This window comes from Microtus pennsylvanicus, chromosome 4 (assembly GCF_037038515.1).
Source record: "Microtus pennsylvanicus isolate mMicPen1 chromosome 4, mMicPen1.hap1, whole genome shotgun sequence".
Lineage (NCBI taxonomy): Eukaryota > Metazoa > Chordata > Mammalia > Rodentia > Cricetidae > Microtus > Microtus pennsylvanicus.
In genome coordinates this window covers 86,707,610-86,731,484 of record NC_134582.1, presented here as the reverse complement: position 1 = coordinate 86,731,484, position 23,875 = coordinate 86,707,610, and the positions used below count along the sequence as shown (strand labels likewise).

At 49.3% G+C, this 23,875-nt stretch overlaps 1 protein-coding gene across 1 annotated transcript in view; it reads left to right on the top strand.

The window, feature by feature from the left end:
• Gmpr (guanosine monophosphate reductase) overlaps positions 1–23,064 on the top strand; it is a 36,381-nt gene extending 13,317 nt beyond the window's left edge. The window contains exons 4-9 of the mRNA XM_075969768.1: positions 72–245; positions 7,690–7,771; positions 10,321–10,427; positions 16,231–16,273; positions 18,793–18,952; positions 22,539–23,064. Of these exons, the coding sequence (XP_075825883.1) occupies positions 72–245; positions 7,690–7,771; positions 10,321–10,427; positions 16,231–16,273; positions 18,793–18,952; positions 22,539–22,719 (747 nt within the window). The 3' untranslated portion in view covers positions 22,720–23,064. The remainder of the gene's footprint in view (positions 1–71; positions 246–7,689; positions 7,772–10,320; positions 10,428–16,230; positions 16,274–18,792; positions 18,953–22,538) is intronic.
• The last annotated feature ends 811 nt before the right edge of the window (positions 23,065–23,875 follow it).

Below are 23,875 nucleotides of genomic sequence, written 5' to 3'. Positions count from 1 at the left end.
GGGTTGCCGGATGGAGGAGGGTCTTTGAATACAGCCGTTCATGACACCTTCTCTGCTTCACTTTGCTATAGCATGTAGCCGTGAGCTCAGGCAGTGGGCAGAATGATCTGGAGAAGATGAGCCGCATCTTGGAAGCCGTGCCGCAGGTGAAGTTCATCTGCCTGGATGTGGCCAACGGGTATTCAGAACACTTTGTGGAGTTCGTGAAGCTGGTCCGATCCAAATTTCCTGAACACACCATCATGGTAGGTTTGATGGGAGACCCTCAAGGAAGCCAGGAGATGCCATGTGCTAAGGGAGGGGTCTGTGCCTTTGCATAGCTTTTGTTGCTAGAGCTGTGAATCCCCAGGACATGGAAGACCTGAAGAACCAGCTTGCCTTTGAAAAATGAATACAGTCCTGGTTAACATCGTGGATGTTGGCTCCTTAGTTTTGATAAATTGTCTGTTACCAGATGTGACCTTTAAAAAAAGAGAGGGGGATCTTCACCACCCCTTGGTAGAATGTATTTATTTTAAAGTTGGAAGCACATGCCAGGCTTTCATTTCAGCATGTTGTCCTCCTCCCCACCCATGCTCATCAGCAGAAAACTTTGCCACTAGGGTTAGCCTCGGTGACCGTAATTTTATGAGAATCAATTAATGATGGCAGCTTGGCTGAGATGGCGTTATATCAAAGACCTTTGGTGACTTTTCCATATTTTCCCAACTCTTAGTACCTTTACTCACTCAAGCTGTGTTGATTCTTTCAAGGCTAAAAGCAGGTGGTCATCACTAGAGTTACAGTTGGACTTTAGGGGGACAGAACTTGTATTTATACCTGTCTTTCCTGGTCTTCATTAGTAGGGTATGTGGGAATGACCAGTGCCTGGTTTACCCCTGCCACCTCTGTCTTTTCAAGCCTGTTTGCCTCACATTTCCCTGTCGGGAAGTTGGTAGAAAAGTATCGTTTCTGCTAGTGGAGTTCAATGTCTCTTTAGGGGCCTTTCTTTGCTAAGTTGCTTTTGGCCATGGTGTTTTATCACAGCAACAGAAGATTAAGTAATACAGAAATCACCTCATTGGAAGAAATTGGGTCAGGGTCAAGGTATTCCCCTTCAAAGACACGCCCTTGATGACATACTTTCTTCAGTGTGGTCTCAGTTCTTTATATAGCCTGCCTCCCTATGAACTCATCAGTGAATTAATTCACTAGTGAAGCCGGTACCCTCTTGATCCAGTCACCTCTCGGCAGTACCTCCAGCTAAGGACTGAGTCTTCAACACCCGAACCTCTTAGGGAGCCCATTCATTACCCTTGCTAGTACTTCCTGAGATTGACTTCTTAATGATCAAGATGCCAGGAACATCTTTCTCTGTTGAGTCTTTGATGCAGATTCCTGACCTAGCTCCTCTTAGGTCTTACCCTCCCTTGAGACAGATCTTCATCCGACTTCTCTACATCCTCTGCAGACTTTGCTGAGCTAGTAAGCCAGCCACTGTGTGGGAGTCTGTGAGCTGCTCCAGCAAATGACCTGAGAAGGTGGTCATCAAACCTTGGATTTAAAACCAAGAAGACTAGTGGTTGGGACTGAGCTCAGGTCTATGATATCTCACAACATCTCCATTCGATCTGTGGGATCTGAGACCATCTCCATCAGATCTCTGGGATGTGAGACCATCTCCATTCTATCTGCGGGATCTGAGACCATCTCCATCAGATCTGTGGGATCTGAAACTATCTCCAGGTACCATCTGAACAGAGTTAAATTGTAGGATGTTCTGCTGGGAATTCTTGAAGGCTTGGGAGGACACCCATGTGTTTGTTGCATGCAAGAGTAAGAGTTTAGCTTTCCCCTACATCCACAAGTACTCAGCCTATTTTAGGGAGATGCCAGGTTCCTCTCCTGTTTCCAACATCTTGGTAAAGACTAGGAACAGTTATCTACTACAGACCAGGAATCTTAAACTCTGATATGTGAGGCTGGAGAGATGGCTGACTACTCTTCCAGAGGACCTGGTTTCAAATCCCAGCACCCACCCACATGCAACTCACCACTGTGTGTCTCTAACTCCAAGACCTATCATTCTTACACAGAAGTACTTGCAGGCAAGGCATATAAAATAAAAGGAAATAAATTTAAAAGCCAAAAAGCTCAGATTTGTTCTATGGTTTGGGGATTTATAATCAATGCTGCATTAACAAACAAAACTGCTTTTGGAAGGAAGCCCTGAAGGGAGAGCCCATCCGCTATGCTGGCTGCACGTTTAGACTTGGTGACATCCCCTTGTCCTTGTCTACCTGCCACCGCAGTATGGGGACTGACTTTGGGCCTGCACTGGAGCATGGTAAAGTTGCTGTCCCTTCCTGTGTCCTGGTACCACTCAGGCACACCTGGCACCCCAGCCCTAGCCTTTGTGGTACCTTTCTTCCAGGCCACTTGAAAGAGGGAAGAGAAATCTGCAATTCCAGAATGACAGAAGCCCCGATCCCCAACGGGGATGTGGTGACCGTGAATAGCACTTGACAGTAAACTTAACTTCTCTGATGCTAGGTCAGACAGAGAAATCTCAACATGTATTGTTGGAGATACTGTGCCCTTCGTGGCTTCCATGAGACAGGGAGAGAAGGCTGCTGTGGTGGGATCTAACTCCCCTGCTTTAGTTGCTCTGTGAACATGGAGGGTTAACAGCTGAGAGACTGCTTCCATTTATTACCCTCACTGCATGCAGGTTGCTTCCAGAGGATTAATGGGAAATGACGCAGGCTTAAGGAGGTGGCTTAGTGGTTCTGTTTCACATCTTTGGTAACCTTATAAATTATGAACAGTGGACATTTAATAGGGAGTTATAAGCCCTACTTCAATGACCCTACACCCGGAGGCCCCCACTCCTCACCTCAGGTTTTCTCATAGTGACTGCTTCCCGCTTGGCAGCTGTCTGATGTTGCCACCTACGCATTTCTAGAGATGGCTCAGCGGTTAAGAGCACTGACTGCTCTTCCAGAGATCCTGAGTTCAATTCCCAGCAACCACGTGGTGGCTCACAACCACCTATGAGATCTGGTGCCGCAGGATACTGTAAAAAGAAAGAAAGAAAGAAGGAAAGAAAGAAAGAAAGAAAGAAAGAAAGAAAGAAAGAAAGAAAGAAAGAAAGGACACAACTTGAGTCAGTCTGGTTCAAGTTTTCTGTGAATGGCCAGGCCGTCCATGTCATCTTTGGCCCCATAGTGTATTTGACGCCCTCCCTGCTGTTTTCTCTGCTGGATCTGTGATTGCCGAGACTGAAGGCCATAGCTACTGCCTAGCAGCCCTTTTGGCTCCAGTCTCCTGTCTCCACCTGGGAACTAGTTGTAGCACTGTTGAACTCTCCAGCCCAGTGTCCTGTCTGACTCCATTCCGGCTGCTGTCAAAATACTATATACCCAGTGACTGATAAACAGCGGAAACTTACTGGATGTCCAGGACCAAGGTCTGCCACTGTCTGGTGACTCTGCTCCTGAAAAGGTGATTTGTAGGTATATCCTAATTGCAGACACGTCCACACGTGCTCCCTTGGTCCTCTCGATGGAGCAGTCATCCCATTTATGAGAACACCTTCTTGAAGGCCGTATTTCTTCATCTTAGTGTCCTGAGGCTTAGGTTTCAGGATATGGCATTCGAGAGGACACAAGACATTCAGACCAAAGCATTCCTGAAGTCCAAGGGCTCATGACCTGAGCCCTACAGGAAAAGGGAAAAGGAGTTTGAGGACACTAAGAAATGGAGAATAACTGTGGGGAGTCACATAGCACATGCTATGTTTTTTTCCCCATACAGTGAACCCCAGTAGTTGCTCAGTTGCTTTTAGGTAGTACATTGCATTGAAAGCCTGTCCTCTGAGTAGTGACTCATGGAAGAGAGGTGGGACCTGGGCAGCGGGATTGCTTTAAGAAGGAAAGAGAAGGGGCAGGGGTATGGAGTGCTTGCCATGCAAGCATAGCGACCTGAGTATGTAGAAAAAGAAAACAAAAATGGGTACATGTGACCTCAGTGCTGGGGAGGTAGAGACAGGGGAGTCCCTGGAGCTCCCTGGTAAGCCAGCCTAGCTGAATGGGAGCGCATCCAGTAAAAAAGGAGAGGCCCCCATCATGAAAAATAAGGTGGATGATGTCATGAGGTTGACCTCTGGCCCCCACACTTAGGCACACACATGTGCGTTCTCATATACACACATACAAACACACAAAAATAAAGATAGGCCCCACTTCTCAAGCTGTTGCAAGCTTAAAATGGCAGGCTGGTGGTGAGGGCCGCACTTGGCCTGTTTGCAGACTGAGGTGAACTGTGTGCCAGGCTCAAGAACAAAGACGAGGGAAGATTGGGAGGACAGGAAGGAGTGGGGGATGGGAATCAGGGAAAGCCTGTGCTGCAAGTGCACAGCCAGGGGTTGCCAAGCGGGAGCCAGGCAGAAAGGGGTGGGTAGTAAGTTCCCAGAAGCCTCTAGGCAACCTCCAGCAGCAGGGCTCTGCAGTGCCTGCTGGCTGGCCAGGTTTCCACAGCAATGAACTGAAGACTTTGGCAAGGTAGATGTTTATTCCTAAGCTATTCACTGCCTGCGCTGACCCCTGGAATCCTCCAGTTGACGCTCATGCCTTTGGCTCTCTGCAGTTTGGAAAATGTTAATTTCTCTTCTGGGCTTCCAGAGGTACTGTGGGGAGGAATTAGCATTTGCCCGGTGTTCTTGAGCTGAAGGGTACTAGGTGAATGCTGAGTGCTTTTAGAATCATTGCACAAGCAGGCGATTCCTGGCCTCGCACCAGGCCAGGGCTCCTTGCCTTGCTGTTCACCCCTGGCCAACTGGGGAAGGGAAGGCAAAGGTGCTGGCTGAGGGGAGGGGCTAACTATTCCTTGGTATTTTCCTGCTCAACATTCTAGATGCTCTTAATTGGGTTAATACAGACTCGGCATGTCTATTTTCTTTTCCTCTCTTTTTTCTTTTCTGATTTCGTTTTTGGGCATTGAACCTGTGGTTTCATACGCTTAGACAGGGATGTTTTTATTCTGCCCCCCTCTCCCCTCAGCCCTGGATGGAACCCAGGGCTTTAAAAATACTAGATGAATGTTATACTAAGTCACACCCCCAGCCATCTTTGTTAATGTTTAGAGACAGGACCTCACTAAGCTGTCTCCACTAGCCCTAAATTTGTGATCCTATTGATTGCCTTCCTATATTGGTTGGATTATAGGCATGTGCCACCAGGCCCGGGCATCATTTCATTTTTGACTAGGGCCTTGAAGCTGGAAGTTGCCTTGCTTCCCTGGGTCTCTTAATCTGCTTTCCAAAAAAAAAAAAAAAAACCTGAGAAAAAGTGAGGTTTGTTTTGGTTTCGGGTTTCAGAAATTGCAGGTCATGGTCATATAACTCTGGGTCTATGTTGAGGTGAACATCATGGCAGGGTGTATTTGGTAGAGTAAAACCACATACCTCATAGGGAAGCAGAGACTCGGAGATGAAGGTGGCTAGGGATGAGACACACCCTAAGGACATGTCCTCAGCACCCACTTCATCTAACCAGACTCTGGTCTCCTGAAATTCCCACATCCTCCCCCCAAAGAACTTGAGAAGTCAGGAATTCATCAATGGATGAACCTATTGATACAATAGCACCCTCAATTCCCCCGAGTCCCACCCGCCAATACTGCTGCATTGTAGATGTAGCATTTGCCTATGAGCTTTCAGGATATTTTGGATATCTCATGACCCTGGGATAGTGGGGGTGCCTGACCGGAATGGCTTCCTGCCTGTCTCTGTGCCTCAGATCAGGGCACATAGTCCAGGAAGTGAACAGGCATTAAACTATCACAGTTACAGGGCGCATCATGCTTCCAACGGACTGCCACACACTCAAGCCTCTGTTCATTCCCTACACAAGGTGCTTTGTACTGACATAAAACACACTCACTTAATGACCCTGACCAGCCCTCCCTGCCCACAGACCTCTGGTCCGTGACCAAGGGGCCACCTATGCAGAACTGGAAACTTCATGGCAAAGCCTGATTGCTATTTCTATTTCTGATATGGTCTTGTCTTCTTTTGTCTGAACTGAGTCTCTGTGATTTCCAGATGATCCATTCCTGTGGGAGAAATTCACTTTGGGAAGGATACATCTTGCTGGCTAACTCTTTGGTCATGCTTGTGATGGTTTCACTGAGAGAGAATCTCGGAGCTCATGGGACATACCCTCTTTTGTGGTCTCATTTTTTTTTTCAGGAAACCTATGCTAGAAAGGACATCTCACCAGTAGTGAGAGCTTATGTGATATTTTCTTCTTAGTATTTTATGACTATAACCACTGATGATTTGATATATGAAAATCAGGCTCACAGTGGCACATTAATATTTGTTATTACTGATTTGATCAGCGTTTTTTCTTATGGCGCTCCTGAGTTCTGCATATGTTCCAGCCGGTCACCCTTTGTCACAGCTACACGTGCTTTTCTCTAGCTGGCTCTTTGTTGGTTGGATCATCTACTCTCATGCATTTCGTTTTTGTGTAGATGGTTCTAATTCTGCCTTTACACTCCCCAGCTGAGTTTACAGGAAAACAGCGCTACCTTTAACCCTGTCCCAGTCCTCCTTCTGTGACATCTGCCATGCTTTTCTGTGGGCAGCTGGGGCTTCCATTCAAGCTGGCCTTGTCACCTCTTTCTCACAACTTTCTTCTGTGAAGTTCAAGTTATTTTACGTTAAAGAAGGTGATTTCCCTCAGGGAGTTAATTTAGCGAAAGGCCACTTGGGCTTTGGTGGGAATACAATGAGCAAGGCTGCATTTTTGCAACATGGGACTTTGCCCGCTTGTGAACATCCAGTCAGGGCATGTTGCCAGGCATCCTGAGTACCAGCTGAAGACGCCATGGGGGCAGTGAGTTGTAATGAAAGGCCTATTTTTGCTCCCTCAAGCTCCTGCAGTCAGAGAGCTTGTACTATTTCCAGCGCAGATGCATTCTCGCGCTTGATGGATTCCGCCACTTCCTGGCTTGCGGGTCTATTCTTAGGGCCGAGGCTTCACTCCATTTGTAGACAGAGCCTGTGCCAGTGGCATATGGCCCAGCAGGGCCTGCCTGCCCTTTTATACCAAGGTGGGAACCCCAGCCCTAGGGCCAGACACTCGGGTGTTTTCTCAATCGCGAGAAGGTCCATTTTCTAACCATGACTTTCTGGGTTCTGTAGAGATTCTCCAGGGCTTTCACAGATGCCAAAGTAGCTTATGCCCATTGCTAAGGGGGTTTTGATCAGCTGACTGTGTTTCATTGCTTATGGATTTGGGGTTCCCTAGAAGATTTTGTTTTGATCTGACCAGTGTTGCGATGTTCCTTAAGTCTGGCCTGTATATTCTTAGATTTCCTATGTTTCTAAACATTCTGCTTTCCGGTAGCTTCATATATCATTATTTCACCCAGGTGACTTTCCCAGAAGGGATCTCCTGGTATCAGCTTCTGCATTGGAATTTACGCGAAGAGAAAGCCAGGAACATACTGATTCCTAGACTTACCATCTTCAAAATTGGATGTAGTGTTTTCTTTTTGTCTCCTGGAACCCTGGTAGCCTTAATACACATACCCTTGGGTCAGGAGTGAAACTTCCCACTGGCCACCCCACGACCCCTGTACCTCACCCCCACCCCCAAGAGTCATTTCCTGTGATGGAGAACTGTGTTCTTGTTGTCACAGGCAGGAAACGTGGTGACAGGAGAGATGGTGGAGGAGCTCATTCTCTCTGGAGCAGATATCATCAAAGTGGGAGTTGGACCGGGTAAGACCTGTTGATCTCAGGAGGGCTGTCTTTGGGGAACAGGGGACTGGGTAAGACCTGTTGACTGCAAGAGGGCTGTCTGCGGGGAGCAGGGGACAGGGTCAGACCGGTTGATCCCAGGAGGGCTGTCTATGGGAAGCAGGCTACTGGGGCTTGGGCTTCTGGAGGTGGCTACATGGGAATCATGAAAGACAGCCAGGGGCTCAGGACACATTCTGTGGAAGATCACTGAGTGTCTCCATGAAGCGATGTCCCCGAGCTGCTCCCTGATGACCTTCTCCATGAGCAGGCATGTGCTGTGGGATAATCTTTTTGTACACTGTGAAGATGTGTCTCTGTTTTACCTCATAATTAATAAAAAGTCTCCATGTCATTTTTCGGGAGCTGGTGGTCCAGAGAAAATCCAGTACAGGCACGTAGCTGAGTTTTGAGGCCCTGCTTCAGCATGTTAGTGGGAAGAGCAGGCTGTGCAGATCCCTGAAGAAGGAAGGTCGGGCTAGGGAATACATGAGGATGGTGAACGAACAAGGATGGCTGGGCTCATGTGAGTGTTGGAAGGATCCCAGACATTGTAGACAGGCCTGTGACTAAGCGTCAACGTTTGAACATGACCTGTGGCCTACATTGACTCCCCACCTGATAACTAATCCACCTCTTAGACACTAGGGCCACCCGCGGGGCCTCTTGAAGGAACTAAGTCAAGTCATTTCAGCCTTAACGTGTAAGTAGCTGTTTCTTCTGGGCCTGGCTGGCATTTGTCTTCCTGTTTCCCTCACCCAAGCATGCATTCTCACCACCATGTTTTAAAATTCTGCCCTGGACAGCCATTATTACCCAGACACTAGCATTGGAGAGAAGAAAAAAAAAAGAAGATAGACACTTTATCTGGGACTAAAAATAACAGCAGATAGACTGCCCCCCCCCCCCACTAAAAAATAACAACCTTCTACCCCCAAAAGACAATCTTACAAAGGAAGCAGAGAGGAAGCTCCTGTAAGGGGCATATGGGTAAGTGCTGCCATAGGCGGATGACCTCTTGTGCTGGAACCTAGCGCGTGTCAGTGTATATATTGAAAACCAGTCCCGTCTGCTCACAAAGCGTGCGGGCTTCTAACCTTCGGGAAGACTTCAAGCCTGACTGTCTTCTTGTGGTTTTCCTCACTGCCACCCACCTAGGCAGTGCGTAACTTTCTGAGCAAGATAAACAGTCCCTGGTCTGCCCCTCCAGCAGCACACGGAGACCCCACAAGACATGCCGCAGGAGGTGAGCAAGCTGCAGAGCAGGAGGGTGGCGGTGACTCACTCACGCTTGAGTCCCTGCATTCTTTCCATGCTATTTATAGCGCTCTCAGGCATGAAGCTCCTTCTCCCTGTCAGGTTAGCTGAGAGGGTGAAATCTCCACAGCTTACTATCCAGCAGAGAAAACAGTCCCCAGAACTCCTACACAAATATTAATTGGAGCGGGCTTCTCAAAAGACAATGCAATACGCAGTTTCCCTGGGGCAGTGACATTTCAGATGAAGTCTGACAAATGAAAAAGGGTTGCCTGGACAGTAGGGAATGTTAGGTGGGTGGTGGAGGGGAGAGTGAAGAGAAGAAAGGAAGGGAGAGGGGGGGACAGGGAGGGGAGGGAAAAACTCAGAGTATAGAGAACCCCTGAGGTGAGAAGAAACTTGCTGAAAAGTCAGTGGTAAGTGCACAGGGAAAGAGGGGCAGATAAGATGGGAGGCGGGTGGGGCATAGAGGTGGGTACTCACTTGCTTTGGGGATAAGATGAGATTAAAGTGGGAACAGGCGACATAGGATCAGGATATTGGTGTTCTTCTGGACCCAAGAGGACACGACCAGGACTGAATGGTACATTGGGACAGGAAGAGGCAAGGGAGAAAGATATCCGTGTGTTGGCATGACTACTGAAAGCTAAGCTGACCTCAGGTCTGGGCTGAGTGGGGACTCAGGCCAAGGAGATGAATGGAAGCTGGGCTATGTTTGGCCCAGGGTTGAATAAATAGAAAAACAGTTATAGGGCTTCCTCCTCCCGAGGGTTTGTAAAGATCAGGCCCAGGGACAGGCCCTTCTTTTCCCTAATACAAATGTGCTCCATTATAGCCACACCAGGTAGGTGTTGGATTTCCAGCCTCCTAGGCTGAGCAGTGGAGTGTGGAGAGTAGCTTGGAGAAGGCTGGGAGGATTCGGGGTGAGCTCTGGAAGTGGAATCTGCATATGTGGAAGAGTGAAGGATGTGTGGAAGAGAGAGGAAGCTAGAGCCAGTGTTCCTCCATCGCCGGGGAGTAGACATCGCAGCAGAAGGGGCACTGAGGGTCGTGTGAGAGATGTCTAGGACATTGGCCAAGGACAGTGGTGAAGACTTGAGGGGCGCAAGTGGCTGTGATGTGGTCCCCATAGTGAGACCTTGTAACTACAAGCACTGATCCTGCAAGCATGCCCACGGCTTCACTGGGGCAGGGCAATAACTGTGAAGGGCATCATTTTATGTTGTGTTCTACTCATCCGAACCATCCCTGCATCCACCTCTCCTTCCGTGCAGGTTCTGTGTGCACTACCCGAACCAAGACAGGAGTGGGCTACCCCCAGCTGAGTGCCGTAATAGAGTGCGCGGACTCTGCCCATGGCCTCAAGGGGCACATCATCTCTGTAAGTATTAGGAGGGTTTGGAAGCTGTGGGGACCATGGGAGATCATGACTGTGGCCCTGGCCCACAGGGGCCATGCTGTCTTCAAAGAACCTTTTTCCAAATACTGTCACATTCTACATGTGTTAGGGATTTGGATGTCAGGATGAATTTGCGTAAGGCTGACATAGGTCATCATATCTCAGATCCGGGAGTTGGGAAATGCTTTGGGAAGTGATATGAAAGGGGGGTGGTTTGTTCCAGATAAAATGGTATAAGGGAGCTGAAGAACATTTACGAAACAAGAGAAGAGGACATTTAAAAAGACCTCAACGTCACCGTTTTGGAGTGGTGACCTGGGAGGGGGCAGAAGAATGTGTCACAGATAAATTCCAGGGTGACTGTGGGCAAGAAGTCTGGGAGACATGTGAAAAGCTGGGCTTTCTTCGGAGGATCATAGGAAGTCATTGAAGATGTCAGTGCAGAGGGCGAGTGGCTTGTCCTTTGGGAAGGATTGGGAAAGGGCAGGACAGGCTGAGGGAGGGATCTAGCTGGGAAGGTGTGATTCAGACGGGAGGTGACCATGCCATCCACTAAGGGCTGAGCAGCAAGTCTGCAGAGCCACATCCCAATACAAAGGGTGTTTAGGGAACAGAACTAAGTCTTGGCAGTGGAGTTGGTATTTGTGGGGCTGGTAAAGGAGGAAGAGTCCGATTCTGCTGCATGTGCTGGTTCACAAGAATGAGAAAAAAATTCACTTTGTGTTTGTGGGTTCATGTTGATTTTTGAGGGACAGGACAGGCACTGAGGAGGATTCATGGGTTGGAGACCTGGCAGCTGAGGAGCCCATTGGTCTTGGGAATCTATGTATGGCTGGGGAAGCAGGAGGGTGAGCAGATGAGAGGCAGACCTCAGACCTTGTGTCAGGGGCATCTGACAGGAGGAGCGAGTGAGCTGAGGTCCGTGGGTGCTTCTGCCTCCCCTGTCACTTGTGGAGGGCATGAGAACAAGGGAGTTGAGCATGGTGACAGCGTTCTGACAGAGCTCCTGAACAAGGACATTGCTCACCATCATTAGCCATCAAGTGTTACTGAGGACTGAGTGATTGAATGACAAGGTGCGGTGGGTTCTTCCTTCTGTGCACCTACTCTACACCATGCCCTGAGCCACCATGCCGATTGCTGGCGATAGGTTTGGGAGTTGAGCTGCTCACTCTGGGCTCATGTTGTGGTGAACCATGGCACCTGCTTGTGGAGCCGACATGGATGGATGGATGAGTGGATGGATGGATAGATGATGTGTCCGGTTGTTTCTTGGTATTCTCAAGCAGTGGACTCCAGCTCTTCTTTGGAGCACACACTTATTGAAGTAGCATGTAAAATACTGACAGCATAGCGAATCTGCATTTGCAAGCAAAAGCCTTTAATCTAGCTGGAGCCACCCTGGAATACCAGGCTCTAGTCTGCTTGTGACTCCAAGTCCCTGTCAGGAACTAGCTGTGAGGATGCTTCCAAGAAGCTTGTGTTTATACCTACCCATTCCTGGACTCTATAACATTAACTCTTTCCGAGGTTAGCCTGGTTGTATAACTTTTCCAGGGGAGATGGGAACGAGCATCTGTTTACACCAGATTAGGCACAGACGCCAGAACAGAGAAATGATCCCACCCATAGCCAGCTTGGTGAGCCAGTGATTATGGGGCTTGCTTACAAGGACATGGTTGAGGAGGATGTGTGTCTCAGAAACAGCTGCATCACTGCCAAGTGCCACCCGGATGTGAGTGACCACCTCCCAGATGTGACTTAATGTAGCTGCGGTCCCGAATGCAGTCAAACCTCCTAGCTCCTTTATAATCCAAAACCACACACAGCTGGGCAGGAATGCATGAGTGGCTGGGCTTTCATTCTCATCAGACCCCCCCACCCCTTCCTTCTTAGGAGGACTTGGCCTGATCTTGTAAGGGTCACACGGTCAGGTCATCACAGTTGTTCCAATGTTGCGACGTTAAGGACTGTCTACTAGCAGGAGGACAGCCCCAAAGCCTCAGGTGTGATTGTAAGTCTCCATTACCAGTGATCGTTGCCATCAGGGGTCACATATTTTGACCTCACATCACATACAGGTCGTGAATGGCTCCTGCTAGCAATTGAGAGGAGGTTATACCATGTTAGTACATCTGTCTTAGGATTTCTATGGCTGTGATAGAACACTACGAGCAAAAGGAACTTGGGGAGGAAAGGGTTTATTTCAGCTTCCAGGTCCACATCATAGTTCATCACCAAGGGAAGTCAGGGCCGGAGCTTGGAGGCAGGAGCTAATGCAGAGGCCATGGAAGAGTGCTGCTGACTTGGTCCGCATAGTTTGCTCAGCCTCTTTCTTATACCACCCAGGGCCAGCGACACAGGAGTGGCACCACCTACAGTGAGTTGGGCCTACCCACATCAAAAACCAATCAAGAAAATGCTACAGACTTATCTACAGGCAGATCTAATGGGGACATTTTTTCAATTGATAGTCCCTCTTCTCAGATGAGTGTAGTTCAGTTGTTCTCAACCTTCCTAACGCTATGACCCTTTACTATATACAGTTCCTCATGTTGTGGTGACCCCCAACTATGATTATTTCATCACTGATTCCTAGCTAAAATTTTGCTACTGTTATGAATTGTAATATAAACATCTAACATGGAGGATATCTAATAGATGATCCCATGGGGGTTGTGACCCACATGTTGAAAACCATTGCAAGGTTGACAGAGACCTAACCAAGACAAGGTCTTACTATAGGCTCGTTCAGACACCATCCTTATGTCTAAAAACTTCAAACTTCCCAAAGATTGGGGTATGGTGGGATAGACATACACGTGCCTCCCAGGTGACTAAAGGGAGGTCATCCACCTGTGCACAGCATCACATCACAGTTAGCCTAACTCGGCCATTCTGCAAGGCAATGACAGCTTGTTAGAAAGTCTTGGGCCCTACCTCAGACCTGACCAACTAAATCAAGAGCTCAGAAGGTGAGCCCAAGGATCCCTCTAGATCCTCCCCCACCTGTCCTTGACCTTGAGAACCACTGGTTTCTACAGAGGAGATAAGGCCTCACTGGATAGTTCCAGAGCCAGGTCCCACTTGGAGTACTGGGAGCCACTTCTGTGTAGATTAGCAGTGGTGACAGCCCAGGCCTGCAGTACTGTTGCTTTGTGAAGAGTGTACCTAGTAGCCTAGCCTTGTGGGGTCTGTTCAGCAGGCAGTGGAACCAACAGGCCAGGCTTCAAGTGTTTCTGTCATGGCCCACATGGGAGGAGGCAGGGAGGACTCCTGATCCAGTCATGATATTTCAGGCAAAGTTCAAGGTGTGACCAGTTAATTGTCTACTTGCATCATCATTTAGAAAGATCTAACCAAATCTATTAAATAATTAAATTTTGGGAGGCTTGGCAAATTCACCAATAAATTAGTACTTAACTCGGGAAAGTCTGAGGAATGCCAAATAAACACGAAGAAAACTAGCATCATTCGGAAGGCTGTCTGAAGGGGTTGTTTCTAATCATTTTTCCACTGTTACAGCTGTGGGGTTCTAGGGGCGTCAAGCAGTCTCTCAGCTGTGTGGTTCTAGTCTTTCTCAGCTGTGTGGTCTTAGGAGAGCCACGGTTTCTCAGCTCTGTGGTCCTGGGAGAGCCACGGTTTCTCAGCTCTGTGGTCCTGGGAGAGCCACGGTTTCTCAGCTCTGTGGTCCTAGGAGAGCCACTGTTTCTCAGCTGTGTGGTCTTAGGCGAGCCACTGTTTCTCAGCTGTGTGGTCTTAGGAGAGCCACGGTTTCTCAGCTCTGTGGTCTTAGGAGAGCCACGGTTTCTCAGATGTTTGGTCCTAGCAGAGCCACTGTTTCTCAGCTCTGTGGTCCTAGCAGAGCCACGGTTTCTCAGCTCTGTGGTCCTAGGAGAGCCACGGTTTCTCAGCTCTGTGGTCCTGGGAGAGCCACGATTTCTCAGCTCTGTGGTCCTAGGAGAGCCACGGTTTCTCAGCTCTGTGGTCCTAGCAGAGCCACGGTTTCTCAGCTCTGTGGTCCTAGGAGAGCCACGGTTTCTCAGCTCTGTGGTCCTGGGAGAGCCACTGGCATTCTCTCAGTCTTGTTTCTCTACCCAGTTCAAGATACCAACCTTAGAATCTTGACTTTGAATGAGGAACTGAGTAAGTTTAGAGTATCTTTCAACCAAGGAAAGTATTTGAGTCCTTAGTCATCATCCGTGCCTCTCCCCACCCCCCCATCCTGTCCCCTTCTTGCTCTCACCATCCTTCATTTCTGAGCCATAATGTGTGCTTGGGCGCACGTGTTGCATAGAAGGTCAGAGGTCAGCCATGAGTCACAACTCTCGGGCACTTTCTATCTTTTGTGTGAGACGACGTCTTTCATTGGCCTGGGACTTTCCCATACAGGCCAGGTCAGCTGTCTGGTGAGTTTCTCCAGGCTTTATCTATGGCAGTGCTGAGGTTGTATGTGTGTTGTTGAACCCAGCTTTTATACCTGAGTTCTGGGTCTTCAAACTCAGGACCTCACAATTAGGAACCAAATGCTTCACCAACAGGGTAACTACCTCAGCCCCTGAGCAATTCTTTTTAAGCATAAGAGGCCCACTGAAAACTTATGAACCAAATCACTTACATCCCATGATGCCTTTGTCCTTAAATATCATGTTAACCATGCTGAAAGACAAAACAAGAAACACTTGTTACTGCTTTGCAGATTTTCCCAGGGCTAGCTCTTTCTACAGTCTTCTGGCAGCCTGGTCTACAAGAGCTAGTTCGAGGACAGGCTCCAAAACTACAGAGAAACCCTGTCTCAACCCTCCCCCGCCCCCCAAAAAAAGAAAAAAAGTGCCTTGCTACACTTGAACACAATTGTCCCCCAACTTGAGATGCGTGGTTCCCACAGGTGCATACTGTCTTCTCTTTCTAACCCAAACATCCAGCTCCACATAGCTGGCTCTTACCTTCTGGAGCTGGGCCTTTCCTTGGAGGATTGTGCTGAGCCTTGCCTCCATCCCTGTCACTTTATCCCACCTGTCCCCATCTCTTCTCTTTGCTTCCTGGGCTGTCCTATGTTTTCCTGACACCCCAGAGCACTGTCACCCTCCTATGTCTGTATCATCCAGGCTCTGTTGGAGCTATCAGGTAGCAGTCTGGGCATTTAGGGTCTGTTCATAAGGAAACATGTGAGGCCACATCTTAGGAATTTAAAACTGGGTTGCAGTAGCCTGAGGTTGCAACTGATCCCCACTGCCCAGGAGGACAGCCTGTGTTGTGTGGGCAGAGTACATGTTGGCAGTGAGCTCTTATTTAAGGACATGATGGACTGGAGACACAAGACAGCTGAGAAGATAAAGAAGCCAGGTCTATGCCCTTTTCTCGGCTCTTAAAATAATCTAGCACTCAGACTAAATAAATCTCACCTTTCACCAGGCAGGCAGGGAGGGAGGAGTGGCTTCTGAGTAGGAAGGAGCAGGGACCATGGGGTGGCTGGGCAAGTTATGTAACGGTCTAGCAGAGGACAGTGGTTGGTCTGCCACACTTGGTTTTCCTCCCCAGACAAGGGTACTTGAGCCCAGATGGAGGAGGGGCTGGCATGCCAGTCTCTAGCCATCAGAGAAAGGATGTGGTTGGGGAGCTGAAGTGCCAAGGGTAGTACCTTAGTTAGAAAGTCAGCCTCCAGGCTCTTGGGCCATCTGCTTGGCTAGGGGTGGAAGGTGGTCACTTTATTCTCATGGGTGAGGCATGGTCTGGCTTGTCCCCTGGCCCCACCTTACTGATCCTCTCCTTCCTTTCTTTGAAGGATGGAGGCTGTACATGTCCAGGAGATGTCGCCAAAGCCTTTGGTAAGTGCCAGGGACAGCCCTGTTATTGGAGGAAAAGGGGAAGGAGGGGCTCTGGGCAGCCCGGAAGAACCAGATGGAAGAGGGAACCCCTGAGGGGCTTCTGGGCTTATCGGGAGTTTTCTTTGCCTGGATTTCATTCCCATCTGACAAAATCCTGGCTCAGTTTTGGTTCTGGTCTGTAGCTGAGCAAGCTGGGTGTTCAGAATGGGGATCTGTGGTGAAGGCAATGCCAGCCAGGAACGGGTAAAATTGTGATGGTTTCATGAGAACGCCCAGAGCACCAGTGGCCTTGCGCAGTACTTGGTCTGTTGTGAAGAGACCACCAGGTGGTTTTGGCTCAACCTGACTGAGTCCCCACCTCATCCTGGCTGGACCCAGTCTTGGCAGGAGGCTGGTCAGCCTACTTCCCACTAGAGGGCAGCAGTGCCTACTGTAACCCAACAGAGCTCATAGGGCCTCTGGGGTCCTGGTGTTTGCTCCACACTGTCCAATATCTCAACAAAAGAGGCAGGGTGGTAAAACAGGACTTCCGAGCCCTGTGCTGGCTGCTTAACTTTCCGTAATCCTTATAGAAACCAGAACTAGCTGCCCAGCACTGTTAAATGGTACACTACACCGCACGCATGCACGCACACTGGAAACTTTCTTAGTGATAAAAACAAAAGTTCTCTTTTTAATACTTGGATGTGTGCAGGCACCTGCACGTGGATGCCAGGGGACACCTTATTGGAGCCAGTCTCTCCTTCCACCATGTGGATCTGGGGGATCAAACTCAGGTGTTTAGGCTCGGCAGCAAGTGCCTTAACCCGATGAGCCATCTCACCAGCCCCTGTTCTGTCTTTAGAGACAGAGGAGCAGACAGAGTTCCTGTTGGCAGGGTTTCTTAGCAACCCCAAGTATACCATAAAAAACCCAAGTGGCCTAGGTCAGCCGTGGAAGGAAACGTAAACCTCTGTCTATTCCATCTTGCCTGGCTTATGGTCCAGAGGACAGAGGCCCCAGGAAAGAATGACATGGTCATAGTCCTACAGTTCAGGGCAGAGAGAACTCTTGCTTTCTTGGTCATATCCTTAGGCATCCTTTATTGTGTGGTGCTTTCTTCTGCAATCTCCCAGGGACCACAGCACTTGAAGCCGAATGCATTTAAAAAGCCCCTTCCTTTAGAAAGGACCTTGTTCCTGATCCTGGATCTGGCCCTTTGCTCAGCTCTCCTCCGACATTCTCCGAAGTTCAGCCCTGCATGCCCTGAGAAGTGGGAGGGACCTTAGCTAGAAAAGGCCAATCGGAAAGCCAGTGGAGTGCTGAGAAATAGAACTCCCCAGGAACCATTTAATGGTTGTGCTTAACGGAGCAGTGCTCAGGGTGCCGCTGTTGACTCCCTTCATCTGGAGGTTTGGCCAGATCAGTCATCCAGTGTCCCCTTAAAACCACAGCAGGGGGGCTGTGGTCATCATCGGTGTCTGGGAGCTGCTGACAGTACCCTGTGGAGTCCATGCTGTGCCTTGCTTACCAGGGGCCAGCCCCACTCAGCAACCCTTTATAACGGATGAAACAGAGTGGGGCTGACTCCGCACATACCCGAGGGGTAGAGCCTTCCTTATAAGTGACATCAAGGCTACATCTCACCTGCTGTTGACCTGCCCCTTCCCCGCTTACTCAGCACCCATTATGAATCAGTTTAGTTTTAGATTCCTCAGTGACTCAGGGAGAGGCATGGTTGTTGGTGTTCCACTTCCTAGGCCACTTTTCTGTTGATGGACATTAATTTGGTTTGTGGCCGAGGAGGTTGGGATGCCCAAGAGCACAGCGTTGGCACTTGCCTGGTCCCTAGAGAGGACCTCCTTGCTGTCCCACAGCCTGACGGTGGGTATCACACGGGGGAAGAGCAAGTGTGTTTTACAGAGCTACTGAGATCTTCATGGCTGTGGATAAGTGATGACTTTCCAGAGGCCTCACCTCCAGGATCCACCCTCTTAGCAAACTGGAGGTGGGGAGTTTGTGATAGGTGAACTCAACTAGTGCATCATATTTGATATCCGTAGTTACCCAAGAACAGCATATAAAGATCACTTAAAATTCTGTTGAATTGTTTTTGGTTTGAGATGGAAGCTCATGTAGCTTAGGCTAGCGATGTAGCCAAGGCTGACCTTGAAAAACTTCTCCCTGTTCAGTCTCCACTTCCCAAGTGCTGAGATTATCAGCATGCCCTGCCATGCCTGGTTTACACAGTGCACAGTGCTGGGATCAAACCCGGGGCCTCCTGAATGACAGGCAAGCGCACTCCCAACTGAGCGGCATCCCCAGAGCTGCAGTGATTGTACTGAATTCAAGTCAGACAATGCACTAAGACACATGTGATGTTTCAGGCTTTGGTGCACCTAAAGGAGAAAGACCTGTTTGGAAGGTGTCGTAGCCAGTCACTGATACCTTCAAGTGCCCACTGTCTCGTCCTCTTGTCCGTCCCCCACTCACCCCCCACCGCCTCTGACCCGTCCTTTTGTCCATTCCTTGGTATGTAGGAGCCGGCGCAGACTTCGTCATGCTGGGAGGCATGTTTTCAGGCCACACCGAGTGTGCAGGAGAGGTGATCGAGAGGAACGGGCAGAAGCTGAAACTCTTCTATGGCATGAGCTCTGACACAGCCATGAAGAAACACGCGGGGGGCGTCGCTGAGTACAGGTATGGCTGCTATGTGGCTCAGGCTGCGTCCACCAGTCTGGCTGGCTACTCTGTGTTATAGTCCCTTTAAGTGGGGGGAGGGGTGCCAGAAAACACCCCCAACATCTTTGTATGCTGCACTGACTTCTATCCTACTGGCATTTGTGAAAGCAAGCGTGGGAAAGTTGGAGATGTGATTCTAGGTCTGGGAGGGGCACGTGGCTGAATGGGAGGGAGTATTGCCTTGTCCTGAAAGACTCCACTGAGGCAGCGGCAGTGGTGTGGGATGTTCTGGAGTATGGGAAGCTAACTGCAGTTGCCATGTCTCCCCCAACCCTCATCATTTCCCTCCAAATGGGAGTCTTGATAAACATGGTGTTACAGTAGCAGGGGAACTGGGCAGGCAAAGGTGTGGGGGCCAGCCTCCTTGAGAAGTGGAGCACACTCCTTACTGTTGCTTCCTGTCCCCTCCCTCCATGGTACCTGGACATTTGGCCAAGAATCCCTTTGTCTAACCAGCAGCCAGTTACCTTCCGAGGGCCATGTGGAGTCTGTGCTGGGCAGAGATGAACCTGAGCCACCCTCTGAAGTACACTTCCCCCTCTCCCAGCTGTTGCAGAAAGTCCTAGAAAGAGCAGAGAGGGAAAGGCAGGCAACAATACAGATGCCAGGAGCTGAGGGAGAAGCCATGGAGTGGCAGGGCATTCAGGAAGTTCCACAGGATGAAAGTGCCATCGAAACGCCGAGCCTCGGTTCTGGAAGCGAATCCAGACCTTAGAGTTCTTCATTTAGAATGCTGCAGGTCCTCCACCCACAGTTAGCCTGAGCATCACAAGCTTAGCCTGCTCCTGTCTCTCTGACGTCCCATGAGACGACTCCCTCCTTTGACCCTATGGTTACTGCTTGTCAATCATTAGCACTTATGTGCGTCTTACAGATGAGCAGATGTTGGGGTCCAACTGTGAATTACTCACAAAAGATGATGTCACCTTAGCAAAGGGGAAAGAATCTGGGAAGGTCATGCAGCATCTGAGAAGAACTCAATGGCAGCTGTTGTGGGCACATATGGGCACGTGTCTGTCTCAGGTCACAGAGTTCTGTGATCTGACCATCTGTATGTGTCAGTGACTCTGGTTTCTTGAGCTTTCTGCTCTGTAGCAGCCACCAAGCAGCCCATCCAGCCAATGGTTTAAGGTGCCGGAGTTCACGAAAGGTATTGGGAGCACAGATGCTAAGATAGGATTTTTGAATTCTAGACAATGAGCTTCAGACTGAGTTTCTATTTTTCTAGTTAATGACTAGGCACAGAACGTTCAAGAATTTGGGTACTTGTTGGGTTTTGCCTGGTCTGCGCCCTCTGTGATGCTGCCACGAAAGCATGGGCAGACTGCATCTCCAGTTTGCAGGACCAAGGTTTCCTGGTGGCCTTGGGATGATGTCATTTGATGTTTGTGTGTTTAGGCCCAGCCTAAATGGCAAAGCCCTGCTCTCAGACTGTGGAGATGCCACCTGAAGTTCTGGGGGTTCCCCACTCAAAAAGCTCTCCCCTGGCTCTGAGCAGCGGGTGTGGTGATACATGAGAGCAATTGGAGCTGGTGGGCGCTAGAACCCGGCAAAGGACAGGTAGGCTGCGGGGGTGCGGTCACTCCATCTTAAGGGCAAGACTTTTTTTTAAAATTTATTTATTTATTAAAGATTTCTGTCTCTTCCCCGCCACTGCCTCCCATTTCCCTTCCCCTCCCCCAATTAAGTCCCCCCCCAGCCCGAAAAGCAATCAGGGTTCCCTGTCCTGTGGGAAGTCCAAGGAACCCCCACCTCCATCCAGGTCTAGTAAGTTGAGCATCCAAACTGCCTAGGCTCCCACAAAGCCAGTGCGTGCAGTAGGATCAGGAACCCATTGCTATTGTTCTTGAGTTGTCAGTAGTCCTCATTGTCCGCTATGTTCAGAGAGTCCGGTTTTATCCCATGCTTTTTCAGACCCAGGCCAGCTGGTCTTGGTGAGTTCCCAGTAGAACATCCCCATTGTCTCAGTGTGTGGGTGCACCCCTCGCGGTCCTGAGTTCCTTGCTCGTGCTCTCTCTCCTTCTGCTCCTGATTTGGACCTTGAGATTTCAGTCCTGTGCTCCAATGTGGGTCTCTGTCTCCTTTCATCGCTTGCTGAAGGTTAATATTCAGGAGGATGCCTATATGTTTCTCTTTGGGTTCTCCTTATTTAGCTTCTCTAGGATCACTAATTATAGGCTCAATGTCCTTGGTTTATGGCTAGAAACCAAATATGAGTGAGTACATCCCATGTTCCTCTTTTTGGGTCTGGCTTACCTCACTCAGGATAGTGTTTTCTATTTCCATCCATTTGCATGCAAAATTCAAGAAGACCTTGTTTTTTATTGCTGAGTAGTACTCTAATATGTATAAATTCCATACTTTCTTCATCCATTCTTCCATTGAAGGGCATCTAGGTTGTTTCTAGGTTCTGGCTATCACAAACAATGCTGCTATGAACATCGTAGAGCATATACTTTTGTTGTATGATAAGGCCTCTCTTGGGTATATTCCCAAGAGTAGTATTGCTGGGTCCAGGGGTAAGTTGATCCCGAATTTTCTGAGAAACCACCATACTGCTTTCCAAAGTGGTTGCACAAGTTTGCATTCCCACCAGCAATGGATGAGTGTACCCCTTCCTCCACAACCTCTCCAGCAATGATAAACACCAATGATAGCCTTTGTTGGAGGGCAAGACTTTTTATATGTCCTAGGCAGACCTATGTTGTCCATGGTGAGGACGTTTAGCATCCACAGGGCTGGTGCTGAGGACAGAAAACCTCTGTGCCTTTTCTATCAGTGAAAAGGGATGGATGGAGCTGACCTAGTGGGTCTGTTTTCCCCAGGGAGGAATTCGGGGATTGGCTGTTTGGTGGTCGGTTCCAATAGGAACCATAACAGCAGAGAGGCATTGCTAAGAATGTCACTCCTGGGGACAGTGGGGGCAGGTGTCTCCATCTTTGTCTCATATTGCTGACCAAGACTTCTCTTTCTTTGGTGAGTAGAGAAGTTCCTCAAGTCTTCGAGGAATACACCATCTGCTAGGGACTTGGTAGGGATGGCAGAGCGGGGTCAAACACCATCCTGTGGATATACCATCGCTCTTGGCCTCATAAACTCACTGAAGCTGTTGTCACGTGGTTCAGACTTGCACCATATAAGGGAAGACCTCGTGACACCCCACCTGTCTCCAAGGAGCTATAGCCAATGGTTGCTGGGGGGGAGGGGCAGCCATTTTCTTCAGTGGTGTGACCACTGGTAAGGCGCCTGTGTACTACTAAATACCCTCAACCTGGAAGGAAGGATTAAATGCAATGGGTCACAAGCAGATCAATAAAACAAAACGACATGGAAACAGGGGGCCGTGGTGAGGAAAGAGAGGGGCTTTGGTGGGTGCAGGAACAGGATAAGAGAAGATAATGGGGGAGTAAAAATGACCAAAATACATCATCAGCACGTATGATGTTGTCAACAAAACAAAAGCTATAGCGGGGATAGTTCTACCTGGGTGATTAAGGGAAACCGAACTGGATTAACCCTCCTCTCCCTCTCCTCCCCCCTCCAGGGCCTCTGAGGGCAAGACTGTGGAAGTGCCTTACAAAGGGGATGTGGAAAACACAATTCTGGATATCCTGGGAGGACTGCGGTCTACCTGTACCTATGTAGGGGCTGCCAAACTCAAAGAGCTTAGCAGGAGGGCGACGTTCATCCGGGTGACGCAGCAGCACAACACAGTGTTCGGCTAACCTCAGGGATGCAGAGATGTTGAGCTGAGTGGAAACCACCTCCCACCATGCTTCTCCCGTCCTCCTTTTGTCTGTCCCAGTGGGCTGGCTGCGCTGCATGGTGGAACAGTGCCACCGCTGATGCCGACATCGAGTCCTTGTCCCGATCTTGCACCCAGAGGCCTTGGGGCTTGCCCTGGTGCGTGTGTGGAGCCCAGAAGCAGGGTGCTTGTGGGGCCCTGGGCCAGCACCTAGAACTCATTGCCTCCTCGTTTCAACCAACCTTTGTACCCTATCCTTCCACCTTTGCTTTCTTTCTAAAGGACAATTGTTTCACTTTTAATAGAATGCTGTGGTTTTGATTGAGTTCTGGAGTTTGCATATTCAGGAGCATAGTTGTATAGAGTCGCTAGAGTTGGGAAAGCCTCCCCCAGTCAGGTAAGTGACCCTCAATTGTTAACACACAAGGCACCTGGCTGGGGAAAAGGTGTGGCATGAGCCTAAGCAACTCACACCCCACCTACTGCCTCCAGCTTTTGTTGCTAAAAAGAAAAGAACGCAATGAGCAGGGTCAATGGACATGAAGATCCTGCCCATGTTCCTGCTGAAGTCCTTCTTGGAAACAGGCCTTGTCTCCCTACCTGTTTGGAGCTGCTTGTAGCTAGCAAGCCTGTCCTGTCTTAGATTCTTGTATAGTTTTGTCATAGACTGAGACCCCACCAAACCTCTTTCTTTCCCTTCTCAGTCCTAACCTGAAGGCTAGCTCCTCTTCTTTAAATAATTTAACTTTATGTGCATTGGTGTGAGGGTGTCAGATCTCCTGGTACTGGAGTTACAGGCAGTTGTGAGCTGCCATGTGGGTGCTGGGAATTGAACCCGGGTCCTCTGGAAGAGCATCCAGGAAGGATCTAGCTATTAGCCCAGGATGAGCCCAAACTTGCCATCCTCCTGCTTCAGCCCAGCTAGGCTGGCTCCTCTCCAAGAGCTTACAAACCATCTTGAAGTCCTACAGATGTTTTATGAGACTATAAAGAATTCTTGCTGAAAACCAAGTGCTCTGTGGCCTAAAGGGACTTCAAGTGGGAGTTAGAGGAAGTCCCTTGTACTGATTCTGCCTAGGAAGAAGCAGGTAGCTCTGCAGCAGCGTGGATGTTATTGGTTGGTAAGAGGGACTGTG